The sequence below is a fragment of the Ictalurus punctatus genome, chromosome 11 (genome assembly GCF_001660625.3).
Source record: "Ictalurus punctatus breed USDA103 chromosome 11, Coco_2.0, whole genome shotgun sequence".
NCBI classification, from domain to species: Eukaryota; Metazoa; Chordata; class Actinopteri; order Siluriformes; family Ictaluridae; genus Ictalurus; species Ictalurus punctatus.
Genome location: NC_030426.2, coordinates 12925833 through 12940243, shown reverse-complemented (window position 1 = coordinate 12940243; position 14411 = coordinate 12925833). Strand labels below are relative to the sequence as shown.

Here is a 14411-nt window from a genome sequence, read left to right as displayed (position 1 = left end):
TACGTATATATGTAAGTTTAATATAATTTGCATAAAACTATATAGGACATAGTAGTTTGGCATCACCAACAATCGGAGTCACCTTCATATGCATGTGAATAAAACAATAGCTGCATTTCAGTAGGCTAACACTAACACTAGTATTGAGATCCAGCATTGATAAATCATTCTACTGTACACTGACCTTATTCCATCAATCTCATATTTGCAGAGAGAGGGTAAGAGAAAAAGATAGGGGAGGGTGCAGGGAATGAATCACTCAGTGTTTTAATATTTCAAAGAGCCACTTGCTTTGTAAGTGTGAGCTTTCAGACTCACATCCTGCCTTTTTAAATCGACCTGTCATGTCACTGTCACAGTCAGTGTCAGTGCCCAATATATGACCTCTATCACTCAAAACATTAGTGTTAAGTACACACACACACACACACACACACACACAGAGAGAGAGAGAGAGAGAGAGAGAGAGAGAGATTGCACAATTGCACAATTGTACTTTTATACAAGTATTGTGTTCATTTTCAATATTAATAACAACATTATGCTTTATCCTTATTCAATATTTGAAATATTTGTACCCCAAAGGGGTATGAATGAAAGATTTAAGTCAAACATGTTGATAACGGCATACAGTGTTTCTTCATTTTGCCCACACATGCGCATACAGCTTTAAGTCCCTTAACTGATGTTTTCAATGGATTGTAGAGCAGCTTCATGAATATGCAAATATGGTTGTTTCTGTGATTGATTACCAGTGAAATAATTTTCCCTGCTTTTTGTTTTTCTAAAGAGCTATTAGCCTTTCACACAGAGGAGGAGAGCAGAAACAATGTGTGCTTGTAGGAGAACTACAGCCACATATGCAACCTTATGAACACTCTTTTGATTTAATGAAGGTTTACTGAGTGACTTCAGTGTATATGTGCATTTCCTCTTAATATGTAAATATTCAATGTGGAGTGAGCAGACTCCAATGAAAGCCTGTGTATCTTTCCTTTTTCATCTAATTTTGGTTATTATTAGTATGGTGTTTTGGCCATTTTCAATTTATGATAGCAATTCTATATTTTGTGTCTAATAATCAAGGTTAATAACAGTCAAACTCTAGACTAGCACTACAAATAAGAGCTTTATTCAGAACCGTGAGAGTTGATATTAAACTATTTAAACTATCTCAGGCATGGGGTTTGTCTCCGTTTCAGCTGCAGACATGAGAGACTGGCACACAAAGTAAGGGTATTAAACTGTCATTACTGAGACTATTAATTATTAATGGTTAAGATGCAAAGAGAGTGCTACTGCAGATGAAGCAAGGGAAATGTGGTGAACACCTCTGGGCCAACATCCACTGGAAACATTGAGAGTTAGAAAATGGCTAGAGTAATACACTGTAATACATGGTGCGCAACATACATTCCTGACATTATTATTATTTTTTAATCTTTGATTTGGACTTTGAGGCATATTAAAGTGTTACTGTAGGCCCTGATAATATAGACTAAAGTAAATTCCATTATTATGAAACCAGAACGTTTTATTTTTATTTTCCATCTCAAATAGAAATTACTAATAGGAAATATTTTAAGAACCATAAAGATAATGTTTCTTACTGATATTAAAACATTCTCAAAACTCTATCCCAACTGTGGAAATATGATGCTGCATTGGTTATTGCAGTTTGGTTACATTTATGCCCTGAAATAGAGAATAACAACATGGATATCAGAATGTGCATGTATTTCACTTTCACGTTTTGTGGTGTAGAATGACAGACCACAAATCGCCGCAACAGAAATCACAGCTTGCAGAAAGGTTCACAGAGGGTAAAGAAAAACAAAGGTGTAAATAAAAGATAGGAATGAAACAAATATTCGCTACAGCACACAGCAGAATTCTCTTATATTTCACTCCTCTGATAAATCTCTGTCTCTCTAAACAGAGCTGTAGTAAACTTTCCAGCATGAGTAAATAGATACAATACCAATAAAATTTGGTACTATATGCAATCAACAAATTTGTATATTATTACTTGTTGTATTTAACTTAATACTTTCATTTTAAGTATTAAACACAATGGGGACAAAAATCATAAAATACAAAGCCGTCCATGAGTAAAGAGGTTCAAGTACAAACTGTCAACTTAAATGGACTGCCAGAAATTTGTGATTTTTCTCAATTAAACACAATTATACATTTATACCACAGTGCTGTTGAATCACAATTCTGATTTATCAGAAGGTTAATAGTTTAATTTTTTATAACAGCAATAGACCTGACTGCAAGATTCACAGGTTTATATTAGTGTGCTTCTTCTAATATATTATCATTTCTATAGTAACAATATAAACAGGGGCTTGTATGGTGGATTCTTAAAAAACATATATTGATATGGTGTTCTGTGAAGAGATGGGTCTTTAGACTTTTCAGAAGGAGTGTCCAGTGCCATCAGTTTGTAACATTCAGAGACAAAACTGTAACTTTAAGTTTTCTGAAAAAGGAATATATTTTTTTTTGTTTTATCTTTTATGGCGTTTATCTGTAACAAAACAAGCTATATTTTCTCCTATTCTTTTCAATAGGAGAGAAAAAAAGAGAAAGAGGCTAGTTAGGAAATAATTGTATATTGTATAACTTAAGTGATAACAGTAACTCGTTTTGTAGTTGGATGAATGGAAAATGGATCAAATGTGACATTCTTTAATAAATCAAAAAATTTTACTGTTGGCAAATTGCATTGGTATAATAGAAATAAAACACATCTGTATATTCTGTTACTGGAAAAGAATCAGCTTTGTGGTGGTAACAGTAACTCTTCTTTGTGTTGAGCTGCATCACAACACCTTGTTATTTTCCTATTATTAATAGCAGAATGGTGGACACAACCCATCATGTTTTATTCTTTACATATCCATATCTATGGATGCAGTCCAGCAAATATAACTAAATTATGTATATTTGTATTATGCACTATTGTGTAGTTAGAACATCAATCATACATTAACAGACTATAGAGGTAATATATTATGGATGTATTTTCCCTCTTTGTCATTTTCCCTCAGGTTTATTTATACATTACACTAAAGCATTAAAATGATGTCATTAGCCTTTTGCCATTTCAGGTTGTTCATCAATTATGTGGAAGACCTTAAAATTTGTAAAATATGAAATATGGGCAGCATAGTGGTGCAGTGGATAGCATTGCTGCCTCACAGCTCTATGGCTCCTGATTCAATCCATTCAGTCCTGAGCTCAGGCTGCTGTTTGTGCAGAATTTCACCATGTATTCTCTGCATGTTTGCATGTGTTTCCTCCAGGTTCTCTGGTTTCCTCTCACTGTCCAAAAGCATGTGTGTGTGTGTGTGTGTGTGTGTGTGTGTGTGTGTGTGTGTGTGTGTGTTTATCAGGGATAGACTCTGAATCTGTGACCTTGACCAGGATGAATGAATGAATGAATATGAAATACTTTTCATAAATATATTAAAAATCCATTCTGGCTATGTGGTGCTCAGTCTGTACTCAGTCGGTGCTCAGTCTGTACTCAAGAAGTTAGCATCAGTAAAGGAAAAGACATATGGAGACATTAGGTCATTTTCTCCAAAGGCTCAATAACAAAATTAATAAATTAATTAAAATATATATATATATATATTCTCTCAATATTGAAAATAAGAAGTATGTTGGTTACATAATTTATTGAACAGGCCTATGAATGCTTTGCAGCTGTGGTCTGAGCTGTCAGACGTATATATTTATATTCTTAAGTGCAATACCTTCCTGGAGTCCCTCACTAACTAATGTGTTAAATTCAAGAATCAAAAAAATAAAACAAAAATCATGATATTATAGCCATATTGTTTAGTTTTTGAATCAGTATCCAAACAGGTAAAACAATAAAAATGGGTTGTTAATTATTAATTAATTTATTAATTTATTTATTATTATTTTTTTTTTTTTTTAAAAATCTGCCCTATTGCAATTTTTCCAGTTTGTCAGTTTCACTGGAAAAAACTTCTTGCCAAGTGTGTGTTACATTCATGAGTGGGTTGGTTACTATGTCAAATTTCACATTTGAACGATTTTGTATTTGTTTTTGAGGGCAATAAATTATGAGTATTGGCATGTTGCAGTGTGTGTGTGTGGGGGGGGGGGGGGGGGGCGGAGAACTGGTGGGAGAGCAGATGAGAAGCCATATGTGGAGGTTTTAGCTTGCCCTGTTTTTATAGATAGAAATTTTACATTTCAAAATTGTGATAACATTTCAAATGATGAAAAACCTTTACTAAATTGAAGTGATTCTGTGTGCTAGGCCTGCGATTCTATGTGTGTCATCCTTCCACAAAAGTACATAATTTGGACAGTATTCTAGCTTCCCCACAATCTGACCTCAGAATGACGTCATTTTAGCCACTGAGACAGAGATTGTTTTGTATTGTATTGTATTGTATTGTATTGTATTGTATTGTATTGTATTGTGTTGTGTTGCATGAAAAGTATTTCCCCTACAGGGAAAATGTGGAACTTCAGTCCTTTTATTGCATGAACAGGTGTAACGGCGCCATGTCGGTTTCTATTTGAAAGCATGACCTTGTTTACTGATTTTCATCTGCCCTTAAAAAAACAACGTGTGACATAAATGAATTTATATGGTCGTTTAAAATACCTGTTTGTTTGTTTGTTTGTTTGTTTTTAATAACATATCAATGCCAGTTGCTTGCAGCAGCAATTCGCCTTTAATGCCTGGTGATATTAATCAATGCTCTTGCTTGCTGGCTTTAATTCAGTGTGTGTGTGGTTTAAATACACCTTTCCCCATTCAGACTGCGTGCTTTCTGACAGCGGCGACCCAGAAGAGCGTTCAGCACCATGGACAGCTGCTCGGCAGGAAGTGGCCGTCGGCACTCGTTCGTTTCGAAAGTGAGAGAGAGAGCTGCTGCGCTCCTCCCAGCCTGCGCGCCCCCGCCACTGCCTCGCGCGCGCTCTCTCTTCCTCCACTATGGCGTATCACCCCCCCCCCCCTCCCCCCGGCCCCCTCCCACTTCTGCGAGCAGTGATTGGCCGACGAGAGCCACGGCAGGGCGCGTCAGCATCGTCTCTCTGCCCGTGCGGAGAGATTGCGGTGTCTGTCTCATCCGGCGTCCACTGCCTCTCCGTTGGGACATAAGACTCTCTCTACCGATCCGCACTCCACTAATAAACCGAACTCGGTTCCTCTGTTTTTACTTTTTAGAAGGGTGTCGTTTTTTTCGGTTCTTTTCGGTCGAGTGCCTGCAGCGAAGCAAAAATGTTGGATCCGTCATCCAGCGAGGAGGAATCGGACGGGATAGTAGAGGAGGAAACTAAAGAGACGCTGGCGCCGCAGTCCGGAGGTTCTCGCGTGTCGCCGAACAGAAGCAGCGAGAGCTCGGAGCGGCTGCAGCCTGGGAGCCGTGGGAGCAGCGCCCGACCCAGCAGCCCAAGCCCGTCCGCCGCCAGCGAGCACGAGAAGGAGGATGTCGAGAAGCTGCAGCGGGAGGAAGAAGAGAGAAAGAAGCGCCTTCAGCTCTACGTCTTCGTCATGCGATGCGTCGCGTATCCGTTCAACGCCAAGCAGCCGACCGACATGGCGAGGAGGCAGCTCAAGGTAAGAGAACGAAAGCAGAGGTGCAGCCTCCTTTCATCTCACCTTGAGGGGCACATGCGTGTCTTTTATTCCTCTAAGTAACAACAAGCCTTTTTGGTTTACACACACACACACACACACACACACACACACACACACACACACACACACATATCTATATCTATCTATCTATCTATCTATCTATCTATATATATATATATATATATATATATATGTGTGTGTGTGTGTGTGTGTGTGTGTGTGTGTGTGTTTGTGTGTATAAACCAAAAAGGCTTGTTATATATATATAGCTATATATATATAAATACACACACATATAGGCTATATAATCAGTGATAAATGTATGAGGTCACCACTGTCCGTTTTTTTTGGGACAAGTGGGGGGAGGTGTGTGAACAGACAGGGCTAACGGGACTGCAGAAGCACAAAGATTTTGCATTTGGAATTCAGACGAAAGACTGAGAGCAACCCAAAAAAGCAGCCTGTCCCACATCCATGAAAGCGCAACAGAACTTCCAGTTAAGTGCTAATTCCCCGTAAGGGTGACAGAGTGGCCGGACCAAAATAAAATGCTGTCATGGCCTCAGGAGAGTCACATGACCCACACGCTCTCTCAGCGGGCTAATCGTACAAGCTATTCCCAAAATCGCTTACTACTGTTTTAAATTGTATCCCAAAATAGGCTACTCTACCTCATATGCCAAAAGATGGCGTACTACTTAAACAAACCATTAGTAGCATGTGGTTTGTGATCTAGCTCCATCATGCCTCTCCACTTACCATCTACCAGTATGACCTTAGGAGCCAGATGTTAATGTGAGATATGAGAATAGGTATTTTCCCCCAGTGTATAGTCTTGAACCTAAAACTGTGAAACATGAATTAAAGCTTGTGGTACTACCCAAATTATACTACTGCTACTCTGCATGATAGTTCTGATGTACAGTATTGGGTCTTATAGTTGCAGCTGTGATGCTTCCAGCTATCCTGACACAGGAACCCACAGAATTTGCAGAAGTAAAACATTTTGAGTAAATAGTAAATAGTAGTGTTTCTACTAATAAGAGTAGTGTTTCTACCTTCCAACACCAATCTCTCTCTACATTTGTTTGTTTTCCCTGTAAATCTTTCCTTTTTATCAAAATCTAGAACAACAAAACATGGTATTAAATTCCAGCATACTTGCTTTATGCAACGCTCTGCTCTTCCCTTCTCTACACAGATTGGATTTTTATCATTTAGCTATAATTTTTCTTTCTTACTTCCCTCTAGAGCCACCAGTTTTAGTGTAAAGCTTCAGGCTATTGATCACAGTGTGCTGCAGTGTTTCATACTGTTTCCACTCTTTGTATCTGATCCTGATCTTGCATGGGCGCACTACAGCTCCCATCTAATTCCCCTCAGTTATTGATCGAGGGTGATCATTTACAATTTACAACAAGGTCTTTACAGCTTGAGGTCATGAGCAATCTACAGTCACTGCTAGATAATTAAAATTAGTTGTTCCATCTTTATTTTAATATAAACCTTCAAACAACTATGGCCCAGTGTTTATGTATTTTACTGCATACAAGCAACAGTTGTAGTCTTCATGAACTATCATGTGTGCTGGAGGACCTTTATGGTCCTAATTAGGGTATCAAATTGACAACATTATGACATAATGACATATCAAAGACATGATATGAAAAGCACATATTAGTCCTGTGTAGTACAATGTGAACTTTGACCATTCTGCTTTCATACAAGACACGAGGCTCTGATTCTCCCATTGGGAGTCAGTTGAGTTTAGTGAGTCATGTCTGGTGATATCTGGGTCATAGAAATTAATTTTTGTGTTGAGTCACTGCTGAAGTCCTTAAAGTGCAATCACCTTGCAATGTAAATCATTCCCATGAAGTACATTCATCCAATGCAGAGAGTAAAGGACTGATATAATGGCTAAAGTATGCTTTAAATATCATACAATTGAAATTTGAGTAAGGTAAATATTACTAGCTAGAAGGATTTAGTTAATTCCTTTTTAGATTAAACTAAGAACATTTCCATTTCACAAATTTGCTGTAATCACAGAGACATGAGGATTTGCCATGCCTAGTAGCAGGCATAAATACTTAGCTGAAATTAATTAAAAATACTGTTAATTATTATTATCATGAATAGCATTGTGAAAAATTACTTATCAGACAAGGCATCACTATAATAATGTTCTTTTTACAGAAAGAAATTATGGTTATTCAGAAAGAAAATGGTGCAATCATTAAAATGTCAATTAAAATGTCATTTCATTAAATATATTTCTATGTTAAGGCTTGGATCATTTAATATTGCCATGATAATTTAAGATATGAAATGAAGACATAGTGTCTGACCTGGAGTTTTGATTTAGAGCGTCTAGATATTGTATATGGGTGCAATATATAAATATGCATTTCCATTTATTATACAAAAAAAAATGTATAAAACTACTTGTATAAAATCTGTTGAATGGACTTTTTTTCACCAAATTGATATCCTGTTGTTCAACAGTACATGATTGTGTAGAGATTTGAGACCGGTGAAGAGTTCTGTAGGTAAATAAATTCAACATACAACAACATGGCTGAACATTGCTGGGTGAAATACCTATGCTTCTGAGGTTGTAATAATTTCTTTATTCTGCTGTATACTCCTATAGAAAATTGAGATATTTGCAGAAGAAGCGTGTTTTGTAATAGGTTATTACTATACAATGGTCTTTGTGCCATGATTTGCAGTGCTTGTTATGGAAAGTGGGATTGAAAAAAACCCCAATTAATTTAAGACCGGAAAAAATAGCTTTTTTTTATCATTTGCAAAGACAGCGATTATCCTAATCACACACACTTTATAGCAGTAAAACTTTTTTTAATCAGTGCTTCATTCACAGTTATATTTCGATAGCATATACCTTTTTGTCTATTGGTCAAATGGAGCAACAAGTCCTATATCCTTAGCCCTGCACAACTTAGTGAACTGTGTCATTTCACCCAAATGGGCAGACCAAACAAAAACAGCACATATAAATATCTTGGAATTATAGCTAGATATCTACTGCATGTAATTACCTGCCACACAGGTGTACGGGAGGCATGGTGGCTTAGCGGTTAGCACGTTTGCGTAAAGGGTTCGATTCCTGCCTCCACCCTGTGTATATGTTCTCCCCATGCTTTGGGGGTTTCCTGTCAGTACTCCAGTTTCCTCACCCAGTCCAAAGACATGTGTTGTAGGTGGATTAGCATTTCTAAATTGTCCATAGTGTGTGAATGTGTGTGCGATTAAGCCATGTGATCGGTTGGCACCCCCACCGTATGTCCAGAGTTCCCTGGGAAAAGCTCCAAGAAAATGGAATGGGTAGAAAATGAATGGATGGATACAGGTGTATGACCTGTAATAGTCAGCTAATCAGCTAAGCTAAACCTCTCGTGTAAACGTGGTGGAATCAAAGGACAACTTAAAGGACAACCAAAATTTAATTCATCAAATTTCACAAAAGTCATAAAGACAGGTGACAAAAAGTGTCTTATCCCAATGCACAGATTATACAAGTCTCTGGAACTGTACTGAAAAGATTAACCAAATTTGATGCCTGTCTAAATGTATACACTTAAGACTGTCTACGTTTTATGATTTTCATGCTGTAGGAATCTTGTGGTGAATGCTCAGAGGACTTTTTCAAACATGAAAGACCTTTAGTGAATGTGTAATGAGTAACTCAATCAGGCTTTGCACTTCTGACTGTTAAATGGGTTGTGATGAAGCCTGACTGCACTGCCCTCCTCTGCAGTTAGAACCCAGAGCTGCAGGCCACATGATTACCTCTTTCTTCACAAGCGGATGCAAATCAGGGCATTATTGTGTGATTGTGTGGTTAAGAATGTGTGAATATATTCGAGTGGCCAGTGTGGGAAACTTACCTGCTTTCTCCTCTGATTTTCCCTTCAGATCTTTTTATTGAGGTGTATGTGTGTCTGAGGCAGCACAGACACATTCAGCCCTTTAAAAAGGATAAATATCATTTAAAAATGATAAATATCACAATTTAATCATCTGGGTGCACAGATATGACAGAAATGTAATTACAGAATGGTCTGTTTTTGTGGGATCTCAGCAGTTAGAAAGGCAAATAAACATCTGACTTAAGAAGAGAATGATGAGAAGCTGCACTCAACACTCACTCTGTCAAGCTGTCAAGCTAAGCAGAGTCTGAGATTAGGAGAGAGCTAACAGCACTGTATGCACAAACTATATACTGATATTACTAGCTTCTGCCTGTGAAGATAGGAGATGAACCAATATTTTTATTGAATACTGTCTTTGGTCATGTAGACATTCAGATAAGGTTCCATTCAAAACAACAAATATGATATCCTATAATACCCTAGAGATACCCTCTAAGATGCCATATAGTCTATTGAAGACATATTGTATCTGAGTAACAACAGCTGAGCCTGAGTTTATGATCTAAAACAAGACAATCGTCACATGAGAGGATATTGAATTAGATAAAAGAGGCAGATAAAGAAGATAAAGTTAGCTAAAAGCAGTGGTGTTTAGGAAAATGATAATAGAATGCTGTAACAGAGAGCAATATAACTTGGATATAACACGTGTGTGTGTGTGTGTGGATGTATGTAGTATTGTAAAGCAGATTGTGAAAATGCAGAACAGGCTAAAGAGACATAATATATCTAAGCCATTTCCAGTTTTACCTGCTGCTATGTGCCGTCCTAAACATAAAATCAATTTGCAATACACACACACACACACACACATATATATATATATATATATATATATATATATATATATATATATATATATATATATATATATACACACACACACATATGCTTGTGCTATACGTAAGAAATTAAACACGGTGGGGTGTGCTGTCATTGGAAAATAATTCTTGAGAAATGTGTTATGTTACAGTGCCTACATGTTGAAGAGAAACTGTATCTTTGATAAATTTTAAATCAGGTTTTCATAAACGACATAGTACTGAAACTGCATTACTCAAGGTAACAAGTGATATCTTAATGAAGGCTGATGCAGGAGAATGCATCAGGAATAGGGTTGGGATATCAGGCAGTGCCCTGAAGTGGTTCAAGTCATATTTGTCAGGAAGAAAAATTCTGCGAAATTTGAAGAATGTACATTTAATTCATTTAATATACAAAAGTTTGGTTTACCGCAGGGGTCTATTCTTGGCCCGGTTCTGTTTTCTTTTTATATGCTTTCCTTGGGTCAATTGATCCAAGATTTTATATGTATTTCTTATAATTTTTATGCAGATGACACACAGATTTATTTCTCTTTTAAAAACATTATATTAATAAGCTTGATATTCTTTTAGTTTGTATCATATCTATAAAAAACTGCATGTCAAAAACCTCTTGAATTCAGTCAAAACAGAAATTGTTGTTATTTGGACCAGATCATTATTGAAAATACAATAAAGCCACACCTTGGTCCACTGGAGGGAAATATGAAATCAGCATCCAGGAATTTAGGTGCTCTTTAGTAGCCCAAACCTGTTTTTATCATCTAAGAAATATTTCAAAACTTGTCCGAGACTGGTTGTGAACACTCGGAAAGGATTATTCATGCTCTAATTTCAACAGGCCAGTGAAGCTACAATTTCTCGACTTCAAGCGGCTCAAAATGCAGCTGCAAGACGTTTATCCTGACCTCCTCCTAGCGCCCATATTACTCTGCACTTCACTGGCTGCCAATTAAATACAGAATAGATTTTAAAATCGTACTTATTATATATAAAACACTGCATGGGTAAGCACCATCTTATATCGCTGAGTTATTGATTCCACCCAGACCAAGAAGGACTTTATGATCATCCCAATGATCCCTTTTTTGATCGTCCCAATGTCTAAATGTAAAAAAAAAAGGGGGGGGGGGGGGGGGGTTATAAGAAAAAACATTCTGAGTCAGGTTTTAAGGAACTGTTAAAAAGTCATTTCTACAAGCTGGCTTTCACCTAGCCTGCATTGGGTGATATGTTGTCTTATTGGTTTTAAATAACTTATGCTGTGGCTATGTGTTCTGTTGCCTGTCTTGTTTATGTTCATACCATTTTATTGTTTTTTTTTTTTTGTTTTTTCATACTGTATATTGTGAAGCACTATGTGACAACTGTCTAGAATAGTGCTATATAAATAAATTTTACTTGCTTACTTAATAATCAATTATGATAATCAGTGATGCACAATCGCCATGGCCTAGTATGGTAGTGCAGTTTCTGCTACCGCCACAAAGGTTGTTATTTTCATAACAGCACATCATGAAGTTTTATTTATTCAATCACGGTTACAGACCGTCAAGTGCAGACACCTGAGAATCTTCCCATAAATTAAAAAAAAAAAAAAAAAAAACTTCCCTATATCACCAATTATACCTAAAAATAATTACAATACATGTTTTGCCTCTGCCATACAGGCCCTCATGTATGAGGAGTTACAATGTATTAGAAAGTGCACATGAATATAACTGTGTTTTATGTACTACTGTAAATAAGTAGATATATAAAATGTTCTGTTTTTTTGAACATTTGGGTACTACTCTTAATTTTTACTACTTTTCCCATTATTAAGCTATTACTGAGGTATACAGTGCATATAGCTTATATGTTTTTGGCTGCTGCTGATGTCCTATCAGTGCAAACAGGGCAAATAAGCTTCTCAATCTAACAATTTTGGAGGCTAAATTAGAATCAAGACAAGATCAAAGATCCTATCCCATAGTGATGAACATTCAAATGAAAGCCCTTATGTTAAGAGGGTTATTAATGGAAGAATTTGAATGAAATCTGGGAATAGGTGTGAAAAATGTATCTCGACCTACAAGGCATTTGGTTGGTTCTACTATCATGAATGAAGATGAAATGGTGAGTAATTCTTGACCTTGCTACTGATTATTCTCAAAGAACCATTTAGGATAATGGTAATAATTTTTTTTTGCGTATTTTCTCAGAAATACTAAAAGGGCTAACGGAAAAGACATGGAATTTGTTACATAAGAAAGAGGAGGTGGACTGCACGCTCTGATCTTTAAGCTCAACAGCTTACCAGCTGTATTAGGATCAATACACACATGCAAGCACAATAGCAGTTTGCCTTATTCTAAAGACCAGTAGTTCATTCACTCCATCCTCCCATCCACACCCACTCATGCACACCCACATGTATTAGCACAGATACTACATCCTAGTTCCCTTTCCCACATCTCATTATCCATTAAGCCAACCTCCCCCTTTCCCGCTCATGCCCAATTGGCACAGGCTTGCATGACCTTCCCTCTTTCTCAAGGTTGAATAGCATGCAGCTTTCCATTCAAGGTCTCTCTTGCTAAGAGTAGGAAAAAGGAGCATCAGATGATGGTCACACACATGTTTACCATAAAGTTTTCCTCAGAGGCGTGTGGTGAGAGAGAGAAGGCACTGATTCATAGATGACATGCTTGCTCTCTGTCTGCCATCTCTTCGGTCAGAGGAAGCCATTTTGCTGAGCGTGCCGTGTCATATGTCTCAATTCTTTATTTTTAGCTGGAATTGGAGAGTTCCAGGCAAATGCTCACACCCCCACATGCACATTAGCTCTCCCTTGCAGATACACACATTATCTTGTGTGCAGGCGTTTACACGCACACAATTAAAATCTGTCTAAGAACAGCATTTAACTGAGAATGTATAGAGCACTGATAGATACTCTCTTGTTAGATATATACATATGTCTTCCTATCAAACTGTGGTTGTTTTTCTCTTTGCCTTTATCACACACACACACACACACACACACACACACACACACACACACACACACACACACGCACGCACACGCACAAAACAAAATCTATGGCTCCTAAATGTTTTAACATTTCTCAAGTACTCATTAGTGTAAAATTCAAAAACACATGCTCTCACACAAATGCATTTGACCAGGCTCACATGCACACATACGCACTCATACAGCCTACACAAACGCATGCACTATGAGTTTCCAAACATTATGGCTATGCTGTTAGATGATGAACTATGGCATGTTGTGTGCATGGGCAATGCAGTCATGCATTAAATAAACAAAAGCTTGTTTCAGACACAACAATCCACTGAAGTCTTTTATGACTAGGTGGAAAAAGCTACCAGAACATGAGAATAATCCATGAGATTTCCCCTCACATTTTGGAAATTTGATATGTTGCATAGTCTCCTACCTATCAGTCCATTTGAATGGTCCAATTTAACAAAATGGACAATAAAATGTTCTTTCATTTTATGCACAAGAAAATCTTTTGATATCCACCCAATTAACCTGCTCCGAAATCCACAGAAATTCACACATCTGTTTGCTATAGGTCAATGTGCAGGTCTACGCTTGTATCTGCTGTAATCCCATTAGCTACGATAAATTTCAATGATTGGAACTTATACTTTAGGTGCTGTGAAACTAACTGATAAAATCACACAGTAGACAGATGATACTCTATACTGTATCACTGATGAGAGATTGACTGGACCATTAAACTGGACCATTGAGGTCAGCAGAGGTGAAGCTACAACAAATGCTTTGAAATGGGCCATACTCACTGGATATTACTTAGAAGGCACACAGTAAATTTGGCAGCTATTTCTCTCACTAGAGCACACATTTGCTCAGTGGAACCATTTATGATTACAGATACCTGATTTCAATGTAATGGAAAAACTACATAATAGAATGCAATAAATGTGGCCTTTCATGACTAGCCAATTACATAT

General features: G+C 37.2%; 1 protein-coding gene across 13 annotated transcripts in view; it reads left to right on the top strand.

Annotated features, from left to right (window-relative positions):
* The first annotated feature begins 5079 nt into the window (after positions 1-5079).
* cadpsb (Ca2+-dependent activator protein for secretion b) overlaps positions 5080-14411 on the top strand; it is an 84219-nt gene continuing 74887 nt past the window's right edge. For all 13 annotated transcript variants that reach the window (XM_053683786.1, XM_053683780.1, XM_053683779.1 and 10 more), the window contains exon 1: positions 5080-5620. In XM_053683786.1, coding sequence (XP_053539761.1) covers positions 5282-5620 — 339 coding nt within the window. In that variant the 5' untranslated portion in view covers positions 5080-5281. The remainder of the gene's footprint in view (positions 5621-14411) is intronic.